The sequence below is a fragment of the Pezoporus flaviventris genome, unplaced genomic scaffold (genome assembly GCF_033815535.1).
Source record: "Pezoporus flaviventris isolate CSIRO_AGI_PZ_B2104156 unplaced genomic scaffold, CSIRO_AGI_Pfla_v1 ptg000025l, whole genome shotgun sequence".
Taxonomy (NCBI): domain Eukaryota; kingdom Metazoa; phylum Chordata; class Aves; order Psittaciformes; family Psittacidae; genus Pezoporus; species Pezoporus flaviventris.
The window spans coordinates 22543075-22570672 of record NW_026892573.1 but is presented as its reverse complement, the minus strand read 5'-3'; the positions used below and the strand labels follow the sequence as shown (position 1 = coordinate 22570672).

At 38.1% G+C, this 27598-nt stretch overlaps 1 protein-coding gene across 2 annotated transcripts in view; it reads left to right on the top strand.

Annotated features, from left to right (window-relative positions):
• Positions 1–27598, top strand: part of ARHGAP42 (Rho GTPase activating protein 42) — a 154828-nt gene that overhangs the window by 47306 nt on the left and 79924 nt on the right. For both annotated transcript variants that reach the window (XM_061457834.1, XM_061457833.1), the window contains exon 3: positions 9854–9915. In XM_061457834.1, the coding sequence (XP_061313818.1) occupies positions 9854–9915 (62 nt within the window). The remainder of the gene's footprint in view (positions 1–9853; positions 9916–27598) is intronic.

Sequence of the window (27598 nt, the reverse complement as noted above, 5' to 3'; positions counted from 1 at the left end):
TGATGTACAATGGGTTTGTTTGGAAAGTTTGGATTTATTTTTGTAAGGTAGCACACTTATTTTCAAGAATAAAAAAAAATTGGCAAAGCTCCTTTCCTCACAGTTCAAGGTGGGAATTGCCATAGGACACAAAATTACCACTGGAAGTTGTGCTTCCTGGGAGGATCTAACACTTAAACAATACCTACTATCTATTTTTCTTATCAGCATGTCTGTGTTAAGTCAGGATAAGGCATCCTTGAAATTGGATGGAATTTTTAGTTTTTTAGTTCATCAGAGTTAAAAGTTCAATCTGGATTAGGTAGAAATTTCTTCAAAATCTGGAAGATTATGGTACTCATTGATAAAAAAGATGTGGATTAAGCCCTTGCAGAGTATACTTACCAGATTAATTGTGGAGCAAAAAGTAAGAATTTTCATTTATTGAGTCCAGAATTGCTTCACTTTGCCCGCTTTAAGTATGTCTTGATACTGTTGTAAGAGCAGTACAGACCAGACAGAGTTGCTTTTACCTTCGTGTATCTTCTCATGGTGGAAGTCTTTAAGGAAATTTTTGCTTATTTGGGCTGTGAATTTAAACTACTGTCTCCTGGCAGAATTTGCTGTCAATATGAGAGTGTCATGGTATTTCCATGCAGTTTTAAACCCCATATAGTTGAGTCTTTGCTTCAGCCCGTGTCTTTTACTATCAGAAGTACATTTCATTCTATTACAGGAAGGTTCTTTTCCTGTTGTTATGAGGTTGTGTTAAATGTAAACATGGACTAGAAGAGTCCATGAGGTCTTTATTACAGATCCATAAAATCTGATACCCAGATTAGGCAATTAAGAGAAACCAAATGGAGGATAAGGGAGCTCATCCAAAATTAATTTTCCAGATTTAAACGAGACTGAAACCCCATGAAGAAATGAAGCATTATCTTGATATTCTAACTTCATTTTCCACAATAGAGTCTTCTAACATGATTTATCTTTTGACAGCAATAATCATCTTAAATTTAAAACTCATCTGATACACTGTTAGTTTACAGACAGGAATTTACATAAATACCTAAGCAATATTCCATGAAACCTAAACAGCAGAAAGCTGTTACTCTGTTTCATCTAATAACTTGAGAAGGAAATCTAGAAAGGAATGAAATGGGTAAGAAGAACAATGGTTTCAAATCCTGCACTCATTTCCTCTTATTTTGTCTTCTCTTCTGCTTTCCCAGTAAACCTTACTTACAGTACTCAGCTCAGTGTTCCACACTGAAGCTTCTCCACAAAAGCTGCCACTTGGAAAGTGAGGAAAGCGACCTATGGTGTATATGTGTGCATACGTGTATATATATATGTGCACATGCGCGTAGTATACATACAGTATATTCTGATATACACTACAGATATAATATAGATAGCTTTTATGACACCCAAAATTCTTGTTAGGTAGAAAATACTGAGAAAGCAGATTGTTGTCTCTTTATTCCAGCATTTGTGTTAGCGGTGTTAATCTGAAATTTGTGATGTTTCTGTCTGATCAGGAAACCATCTGTTGCTCCTCTAGTCCCATTCCTCCCCCACCCCATAAGGCTTAAAGCCACAGAAAGAAGGGGGGAAATTTGATTTGATGTAAAGTATTTTTGAAGAACTGCTTGAAAAATCATTTGTGGTTGCAGATAATGCTACTTATTAAAAACTCTAGAATAGATCTGTAAATTAGTAACTGTGATATATTTTCTTTCATTTTAGAACTGGAAAATAAAGTCTCTTTTCCCAGATCTCCCAGCACTCATGGTCTCACACTTCTTCTGCTTTATCACTGGGTCTAGTAAACAAGTTTTAATCCTTAGGAAATTTCCTTATGGGTCTTAGGTCTATCTTGAATTCTAATCTAGTGTCGTGGTTTAAACCCAGTCAGGTAACTTGTTCACTCACTCCCAGTGAGTGGTGCCGAGCTGACAACAATCGAGGTCCGTGTCCCCCCCCCCCCCCACCGGGGCTCTCCCCTTCCCCGCTCCCGGAGGAACGGGGAGGAGGATCGAAAGAGTGCAACTCCTACGGGTTGAGACAAGAACAGTCCAGCAACCAATGTACAACACAAATCACCGCCGCTACTATCAACTACAACAATGATAAGGGAAAATAACAAGGGAAGAGAATACGATACCACTGGCCAAGAAACGAGTCCCACCCGGAAGCCCCTGTCCTTCCGGGTAACTCCCAGTTACCCCCCACCCCGGGCGTGACGTGCTGTGGTATGGAATACCTCCCCGGCTAGCCCGGGTCAGGCGCCCCGTCTCTGCTTCCTCACAGCTTCCCCTCCTCCCTGGCAGAGCATGAGCCTCACAAAGTCCTTGGTCAGGGTAAACATCACTTAGCAACAACCGAAAACATCGGCTTCACCAACACTGTTCTCAGGCTGGAAGTCAAAACACAGCACTGCACCAGCTAACACAAAGGAAAAAACATGACTGCTACTGCTGAACCCAGGACATCTAGTAATCTATTACTTTGTGGGAGAAACTCAGTTGGAGGCTTTAGTTGAAGTTCATGAAGTTCATAAAGTTCAAGCATGAATTCAGAGCCTGCTGTAACTTCTATGCTAGATACGACCAGTTCTGGAGAGAGGCTTGACTGACCTTCTTCCCAGAGTGTATTGGGAGCAGTGTACATCACAGTCCTGGCATTTCCCCAGTAATGAAATCTCTGCAGGCTTGTGCATTTTTTTGCTTTTTATACAGCAAGATACCCAACTTCTTATACAGCAAGAAGACAAATGACATTTCATATGTATAGAATCATAGAATGGTTTGGGTTGGAAGGGACTTTAAAAAACAGCTAGTTCCAACCTCCCTGCTGTAGGCAGAGCCACCTTTCACCGACCAGATTGCTCAGAACCCTATCCAACCTGGCCTTGAACACTGCCACAGCTTCTTTGGGCAACCTGTTCCGGTGCTTCACCATCCTCACAGTAAAGAATTTCTTTCTGATACCTAACCTAAATCTCTCTTCGTTCAGTTTAAAGCCATTGCCCCTTGTCCTTTTACTGCATGCCCTTGGAAAAAAACCCTTTTCAGCTTTCTTGTAGCTGTCCATTAAGTACTGGAAGATGCTCTAAGGTCTCCCTTGAAGGCTTTGTTTCTCCAGGCTGAACAACCACAAATCAGCCTGTCTTCACAGGAGAGATGCTCCAGCCCTTTGATCATTGTATATTTTTTTCCATGCTGGCATTTAGGTATCTGAAGGTCATGCTGATACCTGCTTGGAATGCTATAAAATGTTGTTTAGTGTCCTTCAGAGGATTTAAAATCGCCTATGCATTTTAAGTGTAAATTAAACCAACAGTCCATTTCACAGAAATGAGCATTTATTTTTATTCTGTCTTCCACAGTAACTTTCCATGCCATGTCAGGTTGGACATTACCTTCCAAGCTTGGCTTTACGTCTTTGAATTAAGTATTGGTTATATAATACCACTTCTAGGTTTTAAATATGTTGCTTTACTTTTCCAATAAAATATAAATGGTGTCATACCTATTGTATGTAACATTCAGGAGCGCAGTATAACACTGTACACTTTAGAATTGAGCTAATTGTTGGTAGAGTAGCTTCAGTAACATAGGCATGCTGTTTCAAGGTGATGCATTCTCTACACAAGTGTAACAAAAACTTTATATAGTTTATTGAAAAAAAAAAAGTTTCAAGGTTGTGTTTTTTCTTGGGGGGGTGACCAGCAGGTTGAAGGAGGTGATCCTGCCCCTCTACTCTGCTCTTGTGAGACCTCACTTGGAGTATTGTGTGCAGTTCTGGTGTCCTCAACATAAAAAAAGACATGGAGCTGTTGGAACAAGTCCAGAGGAGGGCCACAAGGATGATCAGGGGACTGGAGCACCTCCCGTATGAAGACAGGCTGAGAAAGTTGGGGTTGTTCAGCCTGGAGAAGAGAAGGCTGCGTGGAGACCTCATAGCAGCCTTCCAGTATCTGAAGGGGCCTGCAAGGATGCTGAAGAGGAACTCTTCATGAGGGACTGTAGTGATAGGACACAAGGGGTAATGGGTTAAAACTTAAGCAGGGGAAGTTTAGATTGGATATAAGGAAGAAGTTCTTTACTGTTAGGGTGGTGAGGCACTGGAATAGGTTGCCCAAGGAAGCTGTGAATGCTGTTCACATGCTGGCGGTGTTCAAGGCCAGGCTGTACAGAGCCTTGAGCGATGTGGTCTAGAGTATGAAGTGTCCCTGCCCATGGCAAGAGGGTTCCAACCCAAACCATTCTGTGATTCTATTAAGCAAATGTTTTTTTCCTAGGAACCACTGGGTTGACTTCAATGCAGTATACCAGAATTCTAGAGCATAAATGAGGCATAATATTAATAATGCATCCTAGGATTTCAGCTAAATGAGGGTTTTTTAAACCTTTTTCATTTCTCCCTCGTTTACTTAGTGCTACACTAAGCTTCAGTTCTCTTTTGATTATGCTAGTATAATTGTGGAGCTATACCATATGTTTGAAATATTTGCTTCCTTACAAAGCAAATGATTTAAAAGATTTAACTTAAAAATAAAAAGGGTGTTTAGTTTGATTGTTTTTTTTTAGTACTGGGAGCTATTTCTCCTGAATTAGGGAAATTTTGCAGCAAATTGTTGCTGGGTTGGGAACACTCCAGGGAAAACAGCTGTTGACCTGCTTTTAATTGTGGTGAATGAGACTGCAAGTATACAGCTGGGTACATATACCATTGGTTTCGTTTGTTGGGTGTTGCTTGTCATAGACATCAGTTTCATCATGATTCTAAGTGTATCTTACAGCTCCTTTGAGTAGCCCTTCATTAAAAAGCAGACTGTAAAACTATTTGGATTTTGTAAGCTAGTATCTCCTAATGGCTTGTAATAATGTATTAAGGCAGGACTTTGTATTACTTAATGGCTCATCAATAACAATCATGCTTCTTGAAAATAATTAAGAACGCCACTGTATTTAATGTAAGTTAGGTTTCATACTGTCCTTTATGTTATTGCTATGTTTTCAGAATTTGCTTCTTATCAGCGCATTCCCATGACATTTCCGCTTGTAAAATACTTGGCTCTTCCTTCCCTCGCCCCCTTTTGTATTTAGAAAGTTCACTTTAATTCTTCTTTCTGTATCCTAATTAAAAAGAAGGGGAGGGAAAAAAAAAAGTTGTTAACAGCATTAGTAAGAAAAGATTGTGAGGGCTATGTGTAATTCCTGGGCTTCCTGACAGCGCAGAGGGCCACATCTGACACAAATGTTTCTGATTTTTAAATCTTCTGTATTTTAACTATGCAAAACTATGTACCCATCTGTTCTCCCAGCCCAGGCCCCAAGTGAGGTGGGGCTGTCACCACTCTGCAGCCAGAGCAGGACTGTGGGAAAAGAGGGAAGGAGGAAGGGAAAAGTGTACACTGTGAAAAGAGGAGAACAGGCTGCCTTGCCTTGTCTTCGCCACCAGGCCTGCTGCAGCATCAAGCACAGATGAAGTTCTCTAGGGACAGACCCTGGCTTTTAATGAGGTCACACTGAGTGGGGGTTGTATGGGAAGAAGGGTGTAATAACATGAAGGATTCAGAAGTACTGCCCTACTCATTGGTGTTGTAGGAGAGCTGGTGGTGGTAAAGTGGCTTTTTGGTGCTATGTGGTGCCATTGCAAGGACAGAATAACCGCTGGGGTCACCAGAGACATCAGTGTTGCTGAGCTCTGTCTGTGTACTGGCTGTGCATCCTTGCTTATGGTCTGAACTACATGATTCACTTGTTCTCCCTGTGAACCTCCTGAGATGGGAAGGGATGGTCCATGACTTTGTGGGCACCTACTGTTGCAAAAAGGATGGATATGGTGGGTGTTAGGCATGGAACAGTGGAGACGCAGTCAGGATTGCAGTGTTTCTGCAATGAAGGTGTCTCTGGGATCAGGGGAACAGTTTGTCTTAGTGTTTAGAATGTAGGTTTTGTGTTCTTAGTGAAACTTTGTCATTATAATCCCCCAAAGGTGAAACCATGTGGAAGAGAAGATGGAGACAGCTTTTATATCTTTGGCTGAGGCAGTGTATATGTGATATACTTAGTACTTTTGTATTAGGGCTAAATATTGAAGAAAATCTTGATTTGCACATGCCGTTTTAGTACTTCTTCCTCTATCTTGGATTTACTTAAATCCTAAGCAAAAATTTCAACTTTGAAACTAAAAATCTGTTTCTGCCCTGAAGGAGGAAGGTTAGGAAAGTTAATCAGAAGCTTCTCTTACTAGATTGTTCTTGCCTCCTTCTCACAGTTCCTTGCCATCCTTCTGTGAGGTTTCTGATTCTTGCTTTTCTTCATTTATTATCTTTTTGCTCGTAAAATACTGAATATTACCTGACCAGAGGGGATTTGGTTTGTTTTTTCCACAACTGTGTTGCTTTTGCCTGCCAGTCCCACACCCTTTTCATTTGATTTAGATTCAGTCCTGTCCATACTTTGTGGCTGGGAAGTGGCAGTATTCGTGCTTGGTTGCTGAAAGGTGTGAAGTGCTAACTTGCTCATTGCAGATGATGAAGAAAATAAAATCATGACCCTTTGTTGTATTAAGGATGGTTTTAATGATGTGATCAGGAACCAAAGTGAAGAGGACCATAAGGCTTGATGTGGGTAGGGAAAATTGAAATTTCAGTAGGTTGGTATCTGGTATGATGGTGCTTGGTATGACCATTTCTTTTTGAAATTTGAAATTATTCTGTCATTGAGTGACTTCACAGTAAAAAAAAGTGGAAAAAAGGAAAAGGAATGGAGTTATAACATGCGACTGCAGTAATAGATCTTCTTGCAGTTAAAAATCACCAGTTATTTCACTGAAATAATCTGGAAACTGTTTCTCTTGCTGGCTTTACTAGAAAGTCAGCTGTTTCTCCGAAGTGCATCCTAATTCCCTGAATAGGTAATCAAATTCAAACAATATGTTTATCTAGTTTATTTGAAAAGATTAACATTTTCTTAATGATGGGTAAAGAATCACCCTGCCACATGTGCAAGGGATGAACTGGCTCTGTCCTGGTTTCAACAGGTAAGGATAGTTGTTAAACTTGGGGGTATTGGTATGAAAATATGAAATAGTTGGGCTCATTGTTTATTTAGTTTTTAGGATTTTGCAATGGCTACATAATTATTCTTGAATGTAATGCTTAACAAATTTCTTATCGGGTAAATTAACCAGTCCACCTCTTATTTCTTTACTTGATTTTGACTGATGGGACATTATAAGCTGAATGCAAGAGGCTGAGTTAATACAGTGGATAGTAAATTATGTTCTTGATTATCAAGCTGTAACTGATAAAGACTGAGCTGGTAAGTAACTGAAAGGCTCAGCTGTTGAGCCCGCGTCAAAGAATTCAGAAGTTTGTGCAGGAGGCCTAGAATTTCTTTTACTTAAAAAGTGGCAAAATTTTTTAGTTTGTGTGCTCTTGGGGAAAAATAATAAAGGAAAGGTCCTACAAGGTCCCACACCTCAGTCGGAGCAATCCCAGGCACAGCTACAGGTTGGGCAGAGAAGAGATTCAGAGCAGCCCTGTGGAGAAGGACTTGGGGTGTTGGTTGATGAGAAAATGAACATGAGCCAGCTTCAGTGCACGCTCCCAGCCCAGAAAGCCAACCGTATCCTGGGCTGCATCAAAAGGAACGTGACCAGCAGGTCGAAGGAGGTGATCCTGCCCCTCTACTCTGCTCTTGTGAGACCTCACCTGGAGTATTGTGTGCAGTTCTGGTGTCCTCAACATAAAAAGGACATGGAACTGTTGGAACAAGTCCAGAGAAGGGCCACGAGGATTATCAGGGACTGGAGCACCTCCTGTATGAAGGTAGGCTGAGAAAGTTGGGGCTGTTCAGCCTGGAGAAGAGAAGGCTGCGTGGAGACCTCATAGCAGCCTTCCAGTATCTGAAGGGGGCCTATAGGGATGCTGGGGATGGACTCTTCATCAGGGACTGTAGTGATAGGACAAGGGGTAATGGGTTAAAATTTAAACAGGGAAGTTTAGATTGGATATAAGGAGGAAATTCTTTACTGTTAGGGTGATGAGGCACTGGAATGGGTTGCCCAGGGAGGTTGTGAATGCTCCATCCCTGGCAGTGTTCAAGACCAGGTTGGGCAAAGCCTTGAGTGAGATGGTTTCGTGTGAGGTATCCCTGCCCATGGCAGGGGGCTTGGAACTAGATGATCTTAAGGTCCTTTCCAACCCTAACTATTCTGTGATTCTATGATTCTAAAATGCTCAAGACCCAATTGGGTGGACATTTAACTTACCAGGTGTATTTGGACTAAACAAAAACTCATGAGTAATGAGGAAAAAAGAATTTGTCGATAAAGAATGATTTACAGCTCAAGATATGCAGGTATAGAATTACAGTTGGAAAACATGGAAGTTGGAACAAACAGTGAAGTGCTTTTCAGCTGTAAAAGTTAAAAGAGAGCAAGAAGAATGCAAGGGTGACTTCTGCAAGGTCCAGGTGGGATAAAGGGTAAAAAGGATTTGAGTATCATCCAAAAGTAAAGTAGCAATTCATGAATACAGATAAGGCACTTAAGGCAAGCCGGATACTGGTTCCCTCTTACAAGGTATTGAAACATAGCAGATCTTCTAGAAAATGTGCTTATTCTGTTAAAAATTTCCAGGAAGTTGGGAAAAGATGAAGCCATATTATTGGAGACTGTCACATTCTGGAAAAACACTGAAGAATATGGAAAAATAGCCAGGAGGACAAGAGTTCTGTTAACATGCCCTCAGCAGTGTATGCTGTTTAACTGGGGAGACTTTTCTAAGCCTGTTCTTTTGAGAAATTCTGCAAGTTGTGTTTACTTGAGGGTTTTTTTCCTCTTGCTAAGATAATTTAGATTGCATCAAGTTTGTTGTGAGAAGCTGTAGGATTTATGAATCTGCATTTTGAGATGAGAGCTTTAAACCATGAAATTCAGCATCCTGACACTGGCAGCAATTGCTGCTAGATGCATCAGAAGAAAGTGGAAAAAGATACTTAGCTGTCTTCTCATGATTCTTCTCTGGCATTTTTGATTGTGGAACTGTTATGCCGAATTCTGAATAACCCATATGCCCTTGAGAAAGTAATATAAACGGGAAGATAGATTTTTCTAGAGAGATTTGCACCACTTGCTTACATGAGAATGAAGCCTTAATAGTTTTTTAATGTTTTCCCCTTTCTTGCCCTCTTTTATGGGTTAATACTTTTATTATGTTTCACTTGACATTTGCTATAGCCCTTTGACGTATATTTGAAGGCAGTTTTGAGCAAAGACTCTCACAGTTGTAACAGAATTCAAAGCTTGCTAATAAATCAGTCATCTGTTCTTGTTACCTGAGAGTTTGTCCTTGTAAAACTTAAAGCCAAAGAGCTGCTGAACCTAAACACTTGGCATAAGTAACACATTTCTTCTACAGTGTTGACTTTCAAATTTTTACCTGAATACTTTGCATAGTTCTTGAAAATATTTGTTGCACTTTAATAGGAATAACTCAGTATTTTCTTTTTGGTTTCCTTCTGCTCCTAGTGCTAAAGTAAATTTTGCTGCTGATTGTTGAGTTCTTTGTTTTGAGACTGATCTTTGCACATTTCTGGAAAATCAGTTTGCCGTGTTCTGATTAAAAATTTGTTTCTAAAATGCACATGACTCTCACCATTCAGGTTCTTTTCCTTTGTCTTTTATATGCTCTTGACCTGCTGCTTGCTTCAGTCTGGGCCTCATTTAATGAATACTCATTTTAGTGAAGTACTGTATAAGAACAGTATCTTATCAGTACAGCTTAAATCCAGATAATGGTCTCCTCTGGTCTCAAAATATATTTCTGACCAGTTTTTTGTTTTCTTTTCAGCCCAGTCACTGAAAGAGTTTGCTCGGCTTCTGATTGCTGTTGAAGAGGAGAGGAGACGACTGGTAAGTTTGCTTGCAATATTATGTTGCATTGGGCCTCTTTTTGTAAAAAATAGCACATTTTATTCCTCCTGAAGTGCTTTTTTTTTTTTTTTCCTATTTGTATAGTAGGTGTTAAGTGTTTCATAAGAATCACTTGGAATTCTGCAAAGGCAGAAACATGCTACCGCAGACTGCGGCAATTTTTAATGAGGTTTTCAGCCAAATGGTTATTGCATTGATTTAAAAACTGCTTCTTCACTCCCCATCCCAAAATAACATTTGAGTGCTGCTGTACCTTTCCTTTCACCCATCATGGCCTGTTAGTCACAAGACACAGCAATAAAGTAAACCATAAACAAAGAGCTTGCAGTGGAAATGTCCATGTTTTTATTTAATGAAATACTCTTATTAGTGTCATTCAGTGAATGTATCCTAGAAATCTGAGAATATGATAAACAAGTGGTAACAGAAAGAATATTCATCACCCCTGAGAAATCTTGCAGAATACATTATAGATCAGACTTGTCAGATTTGTTCTTTGTTATGATATTACTCCCTTTGTTTCCATAAGGATGAATCTACAGGTGCAGCTTTGTTAACAAAATTATAGGTGTATTCTTACACAGGTATTTTTAAAAAAATCTACATAAGCAATGAAACTAGTTTTCTTTTTTCTTCCTTGGAAGTCAATAATGAATGAAGAAGTTGAGGGAAGGATTAACCTTGGGAGGGGGATTTTTAAAAGTTGTGAAAGTTTAACTAGCTCTAATCCATCCAGTAATGACTATATCTGCCCTGGTTTTCCTTCATTTTACGGGTGCTTAGGGAGCTGAGGGGAAGGATTTTCTGACTCAGATTGAAGCAAACATTAATCCAGGAAGAGGCTGGTATGTGAAGTTCTCTTATTCCTAGGAGTAAATAACCATGGAATTGGTCTCCCTCTATTTCTATTTACGTATTTAATGTGGTAACTTCATAAATATTTATATGGTGCAGTTGCATAGTTAATATCACCTAAACCTATAAAAGTGAAAATCTTTTTGCTTCCTGCTAAACACTTTTTCCTGGTAGGTGGAGTGAGGTGACTGTTCAGTACCACCTTAAAGATGTTTAGTAGACAACTTAGTAATTACTTAGTTAAACAAGGTTTCAAACTAATAGCTTTCCAGTTTAGGTTAAAGGTTATTGTGAGCTAACTATTAGAAAAAGGAAAAACAATGGATAGGTGAATGTTTTATTTTTCAAACTGGTTAATCTGTCATAATATGTATGTGTAATTTCCTTTTTGTTTTTTTTTTCCTCAGAGGAGTCATTCCCTTTTTTTACTCTTAGAAGTTTCTGGTCTCTCTGGTTTATAATTTGATCTTCCCATGTGACATTTTACTTTGTATGTTGTAGGAAGGCCATTAGAGTAAAAGGGGGAAACCCCATGAATCTTACTAAGTGAAAAAAGACCATTTTCACTGGCCAGTGGCGAGTCCATCTTGGAGCCAGCTTGATCTGGCTCCAGCAGACATCGGGAAACTTCTAGCAGCTTCTCACAGAAGCCATTTCTGTAACCCTGTTACCAAAATCTTGCCAAGCAAAACCAATACACTGAGCTGTTGGATCCTAATGCAGGGTCAGAGTCTTGGGTGAGATTTCAGTCTCATGGAAAAATATTTTATGTATTATGTTAAGTTCAGCAGAATGCAACCATCAAATCATCATAAACAAAGTGGCAGATAGTATTCATGTGTGGCAAAGCCGCTCTTGATGGAAAGTTTTTTGCATCCAGCTTTTTACTAAGTTTGAAATAATTCCAGTCTGTTTACTCTTCAGGTTGAATGCTCATGCTGAGAGAATTGAGGACACACAGTTATCATAATAGTAACATCTGAATAAGAAAAATTCAGCTAACTTAAGAATTTTCTGCTTTTGAAAAGTTTGATTTGCCTGTTGGTGGAATTTATTTAATTATTATTGGAATTAAGCTATTAAATATCACTTTTGTCAGAGATGCTTGGTTTTTGTTCTCCAGTTCTTACTGCAGTTTTCTGTGTGCCATTGTAGAAACCAGAGGTCTTTTTGAGGATCAGTATGCCACGCTATGTGCTGAACAGATTGCTAGTAACAGGAGTTTTCTGCTTGACAAACTTGTGATTTAACTGTGAAATCTTCAAAAGTTTTTTTGCTCATTTCTGAGGGAGTATGAAGCATTCTGCATACACTTTGATTTCTCTGCCGGCAGCACATTAAGCCAACCAGTTTATAGAGTAGTGATGATTTTAGAAAAAGTTCTGTGCTGATAGGGAAGCTTGAGATGGGGCATTCAGGTCTTTAAGAATTTTATTTCTTTTGCTTCTGCATAAAAAGAGAACACTTGGAAAAGGTGTTGGTGTTTTGGCTTTGGTTTGGTTTGTTGTTTTGGTTGTTTGTTTTGTTTTGTTTTTTAATTCTTTTTGACATTTTGTGGAAGGCTTGGAGAAAAATACCTAGTTGAGACTGCTTATGGATAGGCTTCATCATACCATTTGCAACTTACTTTTAATTCTTGAAGTGTGTGACAGTAAAAGACAGTATTGTATCAGCCCATACTGTATTGAATGGCAGATGTTAATTTTAGTTACCAGCTAATGGTCTTATTTCCCTGCCTTGATTTTTCTATTACTAATTTATGAACTTGTGTAGAAGTGTATGAATGAAATTTTAATGTGGAAAGTAAAGTATATATTAATATCACCAATTTATTTCTCATCTGATGCTTATTAAATTCTTCATAATTACCATTATTGTTTTGATGAACACAGAGATTGTTAGAGTGCTTGCCCACTGAATGCATAAATTATGTCTTTCCAAGGAAATAGTTTGAGAAGTGCTTAGCAAGTCTTCTGTTCTTGCATGAGGAATCAGAAGGAGCTCAGTTTTGTTTTCTTTAGAAGCAGCTAATGAAACAAGATGTTATGAACAGTATTACTGGAAAAAACACTGCAGTATAAGGTTAAATAGAACTGGGTTTCACATAAATGTTCTGTTGTCTAAAGCTTTGCAGCCATTATTATTGGCAGCAGTAATAATATGGTGATTAATGTAAGTCAGTTTCTTTTATCCTGTCTTCTATTTCCTGATGCTAAAAAAATTTCTAGAAAAAATGAAGTCCGTGCACCAAACATTTACCCTTAAAATGCAAATAAAGGAGAAACATAAAACATAAGACATCTTTTTTATGATATACAGCCTCATGTTTGATATCTGTCATTTCATGGTGTTGGTAATTTGATGATGCTGTTGGTAAATGGTGCATTAAAGTGACTGAACTAAGCAGCTCTGATTTTTGGGTTTACAAGTAGCACAAACAGGATAAAAAGTCAGTTCATCCCCAGTGCCCTTCCAATGACTTTCAGGAACAAGCCACCAGGGAATGAAAAATAATGACTTCTATTTCTCGGTGATTATTAGGGAACAATAGAGATGCTATAATTTAATTTCATGTGAATATTTGGATCTATATCAAGGGAACTTACTTGAAAAAATTTCCTTCCCTTCTTGCTGAATTGACATTGTTTCTGTTAAACCAGTGATATGCTTTTTTATTTAGAGATTCATGCATTATTTATGTTTCCTATTCATTTGATATCGTTAGTAACCTTCATAACAAACAGAAATGTGCTGGGAGTGATATAAAACACTAATTCCTTTTCCTTTCATAGGATTATGCTGTGTTGATGTAAGAATAGATGAATTGATTCATGCTGCTGGTTTCCTCTTCCTTGAGATTCCCTATCAATTTGAAGCACTGAATGTGTTGTTTTGAGTGTAGCTCCCTGATTAGTTTTAATGTTTACTAAATTCCAAACTGAATCAGGTGTCTTGACTCTTACATTCCTTGCTACTTACCCAAGTTTTTATGAGTTGCTGGCAAGTGATAAATGGTCTTAGGGCTTTTCTGTCTGGCATTGTCAGTCAGTGACATGTGTTTGGTTGCTTTGAATTCCTGATCAATATTAAATACTTTATATGATAGTACAAAACTTCTGAAGTGAATAGTTGTGTACTATGCTCAATGAATATTTTTCTTTTTAACATCTGTCCCTTTATATCTCATGATCTTCATGCTTCAGAGAGTATCTCATTGTTGTGGACTTCTTTTGTATTAGCTGGATGTTCTCTTTGTGATTTTTGTATTTGCCCTCACATAAGGGGTCTGATGCTATCTGCTTTCAGGGATAGCATCAAAATATTCAAGTTTCAAAAGCTGCACTTGAAGAAAAATAAATGAACTGTTAAAACCAGCTATCCATGGAATGGTACATAAAATCAGATACCGAAGGACACAGCATGTTGTTGAGTAGAATTAACCTTTTCCCTATAATGTGAAGTGGGTTACAGATTCCATCTGAAGAATAAGCAGACTTTTATCCACAGGTATGCTGCTTATTACTCAGTTTATAAAGGGGAGATATTATGAAGTCATTTACATTAGCGCCCTCAAACTGCAGAGCTTGCAGATGTCATTTTGTTTCACGTAGGCCTTCTCTTAAAATGGCAAAAAAATAATGTATAATGGTGGGTTTATATACTTGGTAACTGGTTTTGGTGCTTTTTACCTCTCATACCAGGTTTTTGCATTTAAGTGAATCTCTTTGGTAGGAATCTGCCTGCCAGGAGACTCTGAAAGTATATTACTACAAGTGAGAGAGCACCACCACAAATAAGAGGGTTTCTTCTCTTTGTGATTAGGGTCAGCTTTTCTTCGGTTTGTTTTTTTTTTTTTGTGTGGAACACCCACCCCCCACCCCCATTTTTGTTGGTTTAAATTAATTTAAAAGCACCTTCAAGTTGTTTTTGGGGTGTTGGGTTTTTTTTTTCCTTACACTTAAGATGATATGCACATATCCTTCAGACCAGTTAAGGAAGCGTGTATTGTATTGTTTAACTTCTTTGAAAAGACTTCCTGATTTTTTGCATCAAACTAGTAATTTGGAAATACCTATTTGCTAAGTAAATGAGGTTTCTGTTGAACAAGGAACAGTCTTTAGTCAATGGAATTCCGAAAACTAAGAAAATACTGAGTTGCCCAGAGAGGTGGTAGATGTGCCATCCTTGGAGATACTCAGGGCCAGGCTGGATGTGGTTCTCGGCAACCTGATGTAGAACGTGTCCCTGCTCATTGCAGGTGGGTTGGACTAGATGACCTTTAAAGGTCCCTTCCAACCCAAACTGTTCTATGATTCTAGTGTATGTTTGTTTTTTAGACTGTCAGCTTAATGTCTACTGGCAGTCAAGCTAAATTTTAGAAATAATTGGGAAAATTATGGAAAATAAATCATCTGCCTTTTTGGTGAACCCCCCTTTTGAATACTTTATGCATTTCTGGTCTGAAAGCGTTATGTTGACTGGAAAAGATACAGAGATGGGCAACAGGGAAGGCTAGACACCTGGAAGTTCAGGATGAGAAGAGACTGCCTTCAAGGAGGACTCTTTAAGTAGCTTTACTTCAAATAAATTCAGTCAGTGTTATTTGGGGGCCTGGGATTCATTAATTGCAATGACATATTGCAACACCCTTTAAAATTTTTGGCAGATCAGACCTACTAGTTCTCAACAGCAGGCTAACACTTTAGCCCTTGAAATGAGATTCTTCTTTTGTTGTTTCTCTTTTTCCCTTATACGGTTGTCATTCCTGCTTCCTTCAGAACTAACCAGAAAAAACATCTTAAGTTTTGCTTCAGATAGAACTAAACATTTCTGTCACTCTTCTGGTCCATTTCCTGATCTGAGTCATTTGCAAATACCTTGAGAAATGAGTGAAAACGACAAAAGAAAAAACACCTCATCCTTTGTTCTCCTGTTATTGAGTGCATCACTAGGGAATTTATTCTGTATGCAGGGCAGAGGTATCAATGACAGATCTTTACATCCCCACCAGAAAATTTTTTTTCATACCTCAGAGTCGCCAGGAAAGGTGTGCTGAGTAGGGCAGTGCATCAGCAGCGGTCCTCTTTTGTCTTAGAAGGTAAGAGAAGTAGGGATCTAAAGGACCTGTTTGGTAAAACATCTACTTCAAAATGCTTAAAAGGGTAGTTGCTTTTCTAGAAGAAAACCAAATCTGCAACATTGGAGGAAAGCTGTGTCTGAGTGCAGAGATTGGTTGTTGCTGTTTCATCCCTTTTTACTGTAAATTGTTCCTGGAAATCTTTGAACAAGCCATGGATGCGTCTCAGTGTTGGAGAACTTAGCAGAGTATGTTCAGCCTCACTGTCTTCCTGCTTCCTTTTCATCCTCCTGGAATTTGTCTGGGATCCCAAACTGTGATAAGAGTAGGTTTTGTCTATGCAAGTGAAATTTGTGTTAACAGATAGCTGCATGTACACTAGTCATCTACGTTTCTCCAGTTTGGACTCGCGTTGTGGAGTCTGCGAAGAGGAATTGGAACTGTTCTCGGATACTGTCAAGCATAAGTAGATGCTCGAAATGTAATTTACTGGCAATGTATGCATATATTTCTCTTCAGGACATGTAAATTTTACCTTCTTCATGGTTAATTTGGGTGAATCTTCAGTTTTTGTGGAAGATGCTAATTTATTTATTTTAATTTATAGAACAGTTTTGCTTATTTTTCCATTTGTCTCTTCTGGAGAAAAATAAGTTTTTATTACCTAACATAGTATAAATTCTCATTTTTGGGATATGTAATACTATTTTGTGCAGGCTTTTGCCTATTGCCCTTGGAAGTCGTTGCAGAAGAGAGAGAATGTAGTCTGAAGCAGTATAAGATCTTCTGCTCTGGAATGGTTGGAGGAATTGTGCTACAGAAAATTTCAGCTAATAAATGTTTTTCAGAACCAGATTTGTGCCCCATCTATTGTCAGTGTAAAAACTGGGAGGTAGTTCGGGAAGTTCAGTGGCACCTAGAAGAATGGTTTTGTATTCATATTAATTGTGTATTTGTAGAGTATTTCTTGGACCCTCTAAGAAAATACCTGGTCTTCCCTGTTGTGTTGGTATAAGTGTTTGTGTGACTGTGTAGTGAATATAATTGGAGAAGTGATACAGCTGGAAAAACAATTCCTTTGGCCCTGACTTTCTGTCAGCCCCTTCCCGTCATTTCAGTACACCAAAGGAAAATGATGACCTTCTGGGACAGAATTACTATCAAGAAGATAGTAACTTCTTTGATATAATTGCTGTCAAAAAGATATTAGAGCTATGCCTGTAGATGTTATCTGTGACCCCTAGTAACTGATAAATGAAATAAAGAAGTGATAGGCATATTCTCTCAGGCAGGCTTCCTAGAGAGCATATCTGCAACATGATCCTTTGGTGTGTTCCTGTTGAGGGAGAACTCGCAATGCAGCTTTCCCTCTTGCTGTGTCTTGCACTAGAAGGAATCCTGTTTGCTATCTTTCCCTGCGCCACTCGAGTACAAAAATATACGTGTTCAGGGAATGTTTCTTAGCATTTGTGCTCAATTAAAAAAACAAAACAGAGTAATAAAAGTAAACAGCTCACGTTCTGTTATCATTAGTGTAGTTTAACATCTAACATCTGTATGTAGGCATGGACATTCCTGAACTTTCCCTAAATAAAAAACATGTACTAGGCCAATTTGGAGATAAAATTATGGATTATCTCAGTACAGAGTATTAGCTGGCTTTTCCAGATGACACTGCATCAGCTTCCATAACTTTCTCAGATAGTAATGTCTAGGAATGCATATGAAGCTCTAGTGTTACTTTTACCCTGGATACATTCCTAACTTGTTTAAAGTATAGTTCTAATTTCTCTAATAATTTTAATTCTTTAAAACCATTTGTTCCATTGTTATTGTGGAAATGAAGAAAAAACCTGAAGTCATCCGTATCATCTTATAATTGTAATCATTTATTTACAGTATTTAAAAGATCAAAGTGTTCTCACTAGAAACTAGTTGCAGCTCGTACATCTCACATCACGTGTCAATACCTGTTGACATCTGAGATTAAAATGTGTGTCCCTGTTTTCTTTAACATTGCACAAAGTACCTGTAGAATCATTTTGATATGACAGAATTATGCCATTAATACAGAATATATTCAGAGGTTTATGATGATGAAGTCAACAGAGAACCTACTGTTCATATTTTGCACTGTCTTTCTTAGCAGCTTTCTCTTTTCTTTGTGCTTTTTCTTTTTCCTTGAAAATGTGAATTGTTTCTTGTTGATATGAATGTCTACAGTGAAGAACTGTAGCATATGCAAGGTCTTTTGCACCCTGTGCTGCTCAGCTTGGTGCCAGATAATTTTGTTGCCTTGTAAATGTACCAGTTGAGGAAGAAAGCAGTCTGACTATTTTTAGAGACAATCTTTGCTATTTTCCAAGATAGCTGTCATAGAACAGAATTGTGACATAGTTATTTTCTTGTAGTAAACATTTTTAGTCAGAAGTGTGAAAGTGAAGGTCTGTCACACTGATCCCAGCTGTTTGTGTAGGCTGGTTAGCTGGCATCAAACAGGGACCACTTGTCTGTGGTGGTGGGGCCAAGAGACTGTGTGTAGGACCTGGGACAATTATTAAGAGGAAAGGAAAGGGGAGTGGAGATAAAGGGCTTCACTAGCTCTAGCTTCTTGTTTACAATACTTCTTAACATTCAGGTACCTATAAAATCTTATATAAACAGTATACAAAGTCTTACTAAGAAGGATTTCAGAATTAGTGGCCTTCTAGGGTTTGCTTTTCAGTTTTCTGCAGAGAATGGAAATGAAGAAAATCCATTGATCCAAAATGAAGAAAATACAGTGTGTGTTGCAGGAGTACTACAGTGCAGATCAATATAATTGATTCAGTGAACTATTACAGTTTCTCCTGCTTTATGTATGTTTGGGATGCTTGTATTTGCATTTACCTCTGTATGGATACCTGACAAGGAAGGTGCTAGGATGATTGCTCCATGTTACAGTATAAAATGATTACAGGGAGTCTTTAATCTTTGGTCTATGAAGTATTTTAATAAAAGATCTAACAGCTTGCTGTAAACAGTCCCATGATTTTTATAGTGTCCTGGAGAGCTGGCTTGGTGCCTTAGTAACATTCCTTGCAGTCCTTAATTGACTAATCAGCAGTGGGTGCAGTAAGAATAGGAAGTGGTTGGTGAAAACCAGTCAGTAAAACAATAACACGTGGCCAAGTCTCTGAAAATTTTGCTTTACTTTGCATCACTTTTTAGTTAGGAATTCACAAACTGGGGTTCCTTGCAATTCCTCAATTTTGAAGAATCTCACCAAGAGATAGAGAGGTGAAATCCTCCCTTCAGTAATAGTGCAAAACAATGGGTTAGTTGGAAGGCCGCTTGGTAGTTCATTTTATAAATCTAATTTGTTCTTGATTTCATATACTCACTCCATGTTCCCTGTATTTCAATGCATGTGATGTTTCATTACAGGACAGTAACTTCCCACAGTGTTTTGAGGCATTCATTGAGTAGCATTCTAGAAGAGTTTATTTTAATGATGTTTTGGTCTTCACAGAAATGCAGGTAGTTGCCATTTCATCTTGTAGGTGCTTTGGCTTTCCACACAGTCACTTAACCAAGTGTCTTCTCAGATGATTCTTTACAGAAAAAGAGAAGGATGTTTGCACTTCTGAATGACTGTTTTGAAGGAACATGAGTTTTGCTGGATCAACCAACTTTACAGCCTTGAAATTCTATGCATTTATTCTGTGACTGCAGGGGGAGGGAATGGAGTTGCTGGTAGCAGTGGGTATGTTCAGTGCCCATTACTAGCCTGTAATAATGTCAGACCATGCTGCTACCTGACAACTTTCTTATTTTTTTTTAATGGATTCTGAATTTATCTGCACTTCTCCCAGTAGTATGAGGAAAAGTACTTCATTCCTACAGTTTATTTTTGATTTTTTCTTCATTTAGTCTGATCTCCAGAATAGCTTGAAACCCTTACATTTGTTGTTCTTATCCAGTGTCTTGGGCAATGTGATTAAAAACAGATAACAACACAAGCACTTTATGTACCGAAGGGTAAGAAGGAACAAAGATGCCTTTGTTTAAAACAAACAACACCACCCAAAAGAATCCCCACCTTTTCAGAAGAAACCAAGATATTTTTCCTTAGGGAACCTGTGTAATCTGCATGAGCCATAGCTGTGCTACACACGGAGATGTTTTATTTCCAGTGTTCTCATTAGGATGTTATCTTAAGGTCTGCAGAACACTTAGATTGCTTTTGTTATTCCGTTCAAATGTCCGTAGGAGCTCCAGTTATTGTTACTTTTGCAAACTTTCTTGAATGCATCTTCCTGAGCAAGTGCTTTTACTTTGAACTAAGACTGAAAAAGATTAACAGTTTTGTTTGTTTTTCCTGGCAGCAGTGCCAATTTGCTATGTGCCCACTTCAGAAAACTGGCTAAAAGCAAAGCAAAACAAACAGGTTTTTAGCGGGTATTTTTCAGCAAGGTGGCCGCAGATTTTTTTCAGCATCACAAGAGAGGGCAAAGGAGGAAGTGAAAAAGAGCATGAAGAAGCAATGTGAGATCAATGAACTCTGCTTCAGCTGGCATGACCACTGAAATAAATGCCTGAAAAATCTAGCTTTTGGTGAATTATTTGTCGCAGCCCTGCCGTTACAACTAGTTGTGGTCAAGGAAAGAGTGTGGGTTTTTTTTTCTGATGGTAAAAGGAAATTATAGCAGAAATCTGGAAGCCGTGTCGCGTAGTCCTGCAGAAGGTTTTGAATGATGGGGCCGTGGAAACTGGTAGCCTTAAAGGTTATTGTAACCACTTCTTTGGATACCTGTCCAGTAAAACACTACCTCTAGAGAAACCATGCTAGAGCTTTTTCTCCCCTTAAGCTGGATCATACACTGTGATGAGACCTTTTTACAAGCTAAATGAGAGCTTTCTAAATTGATTTGTTGTTGGTCAGACTTGCATTAGAACAGAAAAAAGACTAAGAAACTTGTATCTGATACTGCTGCTAGCCCTTTTGCTCTAAATGTCTTGTCATCTTGTGTCCTGCATCCCTTTCTTCATTTTGTGGGCTGTACCCAACAAGCTCGTTTTGAACTTTCACCACTGACAATTGGCAGAACCTCTTAAATCATAATTCTTAAGCATTTGAGGCTCTGTGTGTTAGCTATCAATAAAGCTTTGTATGTATGCAGCTATAAAATTGTATTTCACAGTATGAAATCAATTTTTTCATAACTTCATATATTGTATTTTCATATTGGTTTGTTTATCATTATGCTGAATTTTTAAAGAGGCATCAGAATGTTCTCCTGTGGTTGTAAGGAACCACCCTGAAAGCTACATTGCACGTTTCTAATGTACTCTAAATTTTGGTTAGGATTCCAGAGTGCTGTACACAGAATGAGTTAATGCTGTCAATAGTATGGACATACCAAAAGATTTTTCTATGGATCATGTACCTATAAAAGTTCATTTATCTCTGAATAGTTCAGATCTGTGGTTAAGCTACCTTTCTTAAGAAGTATCTTAAATGTTCATACATGTGCTTATGTTTCCTGAAAGGATGCATACATCCAATCTTGGAGTTAACAGTTCCTGGGCATAGTACCACTACAAACAGGTCGGCTGATTTTGGCGTTATGCCTGGACATGTTCATTCATGAAATAGCTGCTAAAACAAAATACAACTTTGAATTATATTCATCTCTTCAAATAGCTGGTTTCCTCAGCACCAGCTTTCTCCTGTTTATTTTTTTTATTTTTAGCCATGATGGCAGAAGTTGCCCAAAGAAGCTGTGACTGCACCATCCATGGCAGTGTTCAAGGCCAGGTTGGGTGGGGCTTGGAGCAACCTGGTCTAGTGGGAGGTGGCAGGGGGGTTGGAACTGGATGAGCTTTAAGGTCCTTTCCAACCTAAACCATTCTGTGATTCTGGCAGGTTGTTTTTTCTGGTGGTAGGCTTTGTTGGTCCTAGAGAGATTGCAAATAGTAGATGATTTGTATCAAGAACCAAACATGGCACATAAGCAAATGTTAAATGGCTGTGCTTTTACACTGACTAATTTACAGAAGCTGTTAGTAACATGTCAAAAGTATTTTTGTAAATTGCATTAAGTAGTTTGTATGTCCATTACAAGCTTTTTCAGTGTTTTAAGCCAAACAAATCAGGATAGCAGAAGTATATTAATACTTCAGTGTTGGTAGCAGTTTAAAGGCAAAAAATAGCTTTCTGAATTTTGTCTCATAGACTCATTACAAGCCCAGATTTTTTTATATGTATATGAAAAAAAGACACGTACTTATCATTGTATATTAAACATCGACAGAGTTTGAGTAATTATTCAAGTTTGTACATAGCTAAGCATATGTATAGATAATGCATGTATAACTTATCTGCTTCTGTGTTTGTGTGTTTAATCTCATGCTATTACTTGGGCATTTTCAGAACCTGTTGAGTGTAAAAGCAATGAGCTTATGAAAGAATGAGATCAGGATCTGATACAGCTTCTTTCAGATAGTCTCATTTCCATTTTTTCTGCATGAGCTCCTGAAAAGAGGGAATTTTAACTTTTCCATTTTTATGTTATCAGCTGAACTTCTGTTACTTAGTGTGGGAAGCATGTATGCTGCTTACATCATCTAGCAGAGAAGAGGCAATCATCTGACAGGAAGAAATTGGAAGAGAGTTTAGGCTGTATGTCAGAAAAACTTCCTCACAATGACTTACATTGTGAAATACTTTGCCAAGGAAAATAGAAGAGTCTAAGGCACAAACTGTGACTGAGCCAAGTGTTGGGAAAAGTAATGTAGAAAAAGTACTTTGTATTAGGCAAAACAAAGGAACCACTACGTCAGGTACAACCATTTCTGGCAATTCAGAAAATTTGAAACAAAATCCTAGCTCTAGGAAACATTTCTGCCAACGTCTTGGCCGCTTTGTTGGATTATCCATTTGGTTAGTTGTATCCCTTGTTGTTAAACTTCCATTTGGGGGTTTTGTTTCAGGTAAAATTTTGAGGTGTTCTTCTTTTGGATTCAGAAGTTGCTGATGATATTTGGGCCTTCAAACTCTTGATCTCTTTTAGAAGTCTGTTGCTAAAGAGCAGCTTGTCTGTCTGCCTCAGTGTTTCCAGCTTCTGTTTAGGAAGAAGGCACCTGCACTCAGGGTTTTGGGGTTTTCTTTTTTGAGGAAAGAATATATGAAGCTAGTTTAGGAATTCTGACAAATGAAGCTTTTTAAAATAAATGCTGTGGTGAGTCTGACAGCTCAGCATCCCTTGAGGGATAGTGTGTGCTAATGAAAAAATATTTGTTTTACTTTTCACAGTAAGTCAGAAAGTTCTTACTTAGATTATTTAAGTGTTTATTTAGTCTTCTATTGATTTCCAACTTTCCCTTTACATCGTAATGGACCTCACAAAGAGGCAGTCACTCCGCTCTGGAGAGGTTTTGTTGACATTGCAAGGAAGGAAACAGGCCTGGCTGCAAAATTCACAGATCGGGATTTGGAAAGGCAAAGAGACAAAGTAATAAACATACGGAACTGATTTGGGGTGACTCTTAAGTAAGTCTAACAGCCAGAGTGAAAGTGTCTGGGAAGGTTTAAGATAGTGACTTTTAAGATGAGGACTTTGCAAAGTAAACTTTGTTGCTTATTTGCTAAGATACCTCTTTAACAGTTACAGAAATTACCTGATTATGTGTTTCTTTCTGAAAAGAGTATAAAGCCACACAAACTTTCAGATTCTTTCACTTCTTGAAGATTCCCAGCAGTACAAGAAGCTTTGGTTTTGTTGTATTTCCTTTTTCTTCATGGGGAAAAAATACTTTTCTTTCTTACCATTAAAGATACTGTGAATCATAGGTACACTTGGATTCTGATCTATTTTTTCTTAATTAGTTCTTTGCTCCAATTATGCTGTTTCCTGTGTTTATGTAGTCATTTCCCCCTTGATAATATGTAATGTAAACATTCAAGCTGAGGATTTATTTTTGTTTGTTAGGAAAGCCATAAAGGGAGGAAAAAACAGAAAAGTTTTCTTCTCCTGGCTATCTGAAATGACATTTTTAAGTTCCCCTTTGCTTTCATTATGATTTGAACTCTCAGGCTAGTCAGAAGACATATGCTGTTTGTACTGATGGTAGTGATAAAAAGATAAATACCAAACTTGCAAGCACACAACTGAACTATTTTTCCTTCATTGTGCTTGTGATTATTTTATCTTTATTGTTTTCACTGCGTTACAATCCATGGAATAAGCCATAAAAAGAAGTGGCATCTCCTACCAGATGATTAGCTGCCCACCGTGACCATATCCATAGCTGTTTTATGTCTGCCTTCTAAATGTTTTCAGGGGTTTGCTAAGGGAAAAATTAAAAACAAAAAAAACAAACTGTTGTGGGGTTTGTTTGTTGTGGTTTTTTTTTCCTTGTTTTTCTAGAGGTTGTTTGTTTTTAACACCAGGTAGTTATTTTTCCCTCAGGTGATATAAATAGTGTCCACATAGTATAGGTGGAATCCAGGCAGCAAAGGATTTGTCTAAAGATTTCTCTAGTTCACAGTGTCCAAAGTCCTGCTGTGTCCAGGTTGTCTTCTATCACTCTCCTCTGGATACAGGGTAGTTACTTCCGAACAACAAAATTTCTTGACAGAAATTGGTGAAAAAGCAAACAAAAAACAGTAGAAAGAAAAAGGTGAATCTCCTCTAGTTATGAAACAAGCTTCAGTCATCTTTATGATTTTTTCATATATTACTAAAAGCTAAAGGCATTCTTTAACACTCTATAAAATGGTCCCATCTATGTAGAAAATAATTCTGTTGCCACAAATAAGTAGCAAGATTAAAAGACAGGAGAGACTTACGAGGGAGAGAGAGAGGGCAGAGGGGAAATACAGTATGATTTTCCAGCTCGTATTGTGACAGTAGAGACAAAAAATGCCCTGAGCTCTTGCCCACTGAAGGGAAAACAGGAATATGGAACACAGAGAAATCATAACTTCTTTGAAGTGTGGCCTTATGCAGTGAAGGAGTAAGTGGCATGCATGGTCTTTGTTGTGTGGAAGGACTTTTAGGTGAGAGAAAATGCTAGCTTATCCTGAGAAGAGATAAATGAAAGCGCAGGACGTACAAATATGGAGCCCCATGTGTGCAGCAGACTTACCCCAGTATATTGTCCTCTAGTGGGCTTTTACAATCAATGACAAGGGGTAAGTCAGTTGAGTTTTTCCCCTTTCCTTTTTATTTCCTATTAGCTTCTGTTAATCTCTTTAAAACTCCTAAAGGGTTAACGTGTGAATATTTTTCACATAAATGAAAAATATTGAGGGGAAGACCTTAATGTACAGTGCATTCTGCATTACAATTTTACTTTGCAGTGATCACTGTGTGTAATGCCCCCCAGTTATTTTCTTAAACATGCTTTTGTGTGAGGTTTCTAGTGGATCAACACATCTTAGAGCCTGACTATAAATATATTTTACTTTCCTATAGGCCAAGAACTGGTTTCAAGTGGTCTCTTCCTCTGTGAATGAAATGTAACAATATTGGAGTCCATCCTCCCCATCAATCAGAAACAGATTTATATACCTTGCCCTTCAGGTTCTTAACTCTCTGTAGCTGAGCTGAAGGAGTGATCAAAAGTACCTGTGTAGGCACTCCCCAGGCACGTTTGGTATTTTTATAATGAGTTCACACGTCCTAGGTTCAGTATTATTTTTGAATGTTAGGTATCTTGAGTTCTGCCTTTCTCCTTCAGAACACAGTAGTAGCTATGTTAGTTACAAGAAGGGTGGTCCGTGTGAACCCTCCAGCTGTTAAAAATTACTGACTCATGAAGACAGGTTTGGAGCTTGTCCTGTTTAAAACTCAGTTCTTAGAACTGCGCTGTAATGAAAATTTCCTATAGTGGATCTAGGCACCCTGTTGTAGATGCATAGCTGTGTCCTGAGAATGTAAGTTAAAGATGGCTTAATAAAAGTAGTGTTACAGAAACTTAGTTTACAACCCTGTTGATCCATAAGTTGCTTGAAGTAGATAACATTCTTCGATTTTGGATTGGATCAATGGTGCTGTCAGTTGTAAAACATAAATATTGTATGGTGTCGCATAAATATTTTATGGCACTTGATTACAAGCAGTGAGATTTCTGAACAACCCTGAATAATTCATAGATGCTTTCTTGCCCATAACCACTACACTCAAGAATCATCAACATGATAATTTTTTCTCAGAAGCTAATGGGAAGCAGGTAGAAAAGGTTTGAGCATTAATAGTTGTTGCATGATTCTGTCAGCCTTTGCATAGCATTTCCCAGAGCACCTTACAGAGCCTGGCTAGGAGCTGGGAAGGTCTGAATAGCCACTGTGAACTCGACAATTGGTACAGAAGGCTGATACCCAAAACTTGTGTGTCAGTGCATGGGTCCTACAAGTTTACTCCTCTGTTGCTAAGAGCCCAGGAGCAGCAGCTGACACCAGTGGTAGGACTGGCAGGCTGGGGTTGGCTTGCACAGACACTGTTAGTAATTCAACAAAGTGCTTTTCCTTGCCTGTACTCCAGCAATGCAAAGTTCAAGCAGCACTTCCACCCTCCAAACTTTTATTGCTAATGAGGGCCCTTTATTCAAATCCATTTCCTGGCAAGGCACACTGTGAGAGGAATGAAGTCAACTTTGTTAGAAGTTACTGTGGGAGGGCAGCAACAGCATTGTTAAAACCTATGTCTGGACAATTCCCTTGCTACCATTTGTTGCATCCTAATTGCCCCCTGAAGCCTAATTAACGACATGCTAGTGTTTACATCTTCATTCCGTAACTGTAATAGTTTGACATTTGGAACAGAGACTTGACACATGAGAAGATGTGTGCAATTTTTTTTAATTGTTATTTTTTCAGGCAAAAATAAATGAAGTTGTAGGGAAGAAGTTAAATTTTAAAATTTGTCATTTAAGAATAATATTAATTTTTAATTTTCCCCCACCACTTCAACTGCATTATAAAGCAAAACCTATCTAAATCTGTTTAGACCCCTTGTGTACACAGATGTTTCTTTTGGGGAGTATCTTAACATTGTAACAAATACGGGACTCCTTTGCCTGTTTGTATGCTGTCAGTGGGAGAGGAGAGAGAAGTGTTCACTCTGCAAACACTTTCTAGTCTACGATCTGATTTCCTTGAGTTTAACACGCATAACTAGTGTGTGTTTATGGTCATAAAACTAGCCATGGCCCTTAATAATTCAGCTTAATTTCGTTGTCTTGATGCCAACCTCTAGCGTTTTCTTGAGACTATTAAATATTACTAGAAAATCTTATTTTTGTTTCTTAGAATCCTTATCAGCTGCTGTTTTTCATTCCTCCATTTCCTCATCTTGTAAAGTGCATTGTGTTGCCTTTCTTGAAGTCTATTTTCAATTTTATCAGTATTATTTATAGATGATAATAGCTATAGTTTTTAATGTAGTCTCTTAAAAGATGTTTTAAGTGTACATTTTTGGTATAATAATTTTATGAAAGAGTGAGTATATTTTAAAAGTCTGTAGTAAAAACTTTAAGACACTTTTAAAGGTGAACATCACATGGCTTTCCTGTTGTAATCTGGGTTCATGAGATGCTATTGAATATGGTAGCTGGAAAAGATACTGTTTGACCTTTCTTGGGTCAGATATTTGAGGTATTTTAACCTGTCTCGTCATTAACTCTCTAAAAAGAAAAATCTAACAGTCTTTTGAGATCTGCAGAAAAATAAAGAATTATGAGAAA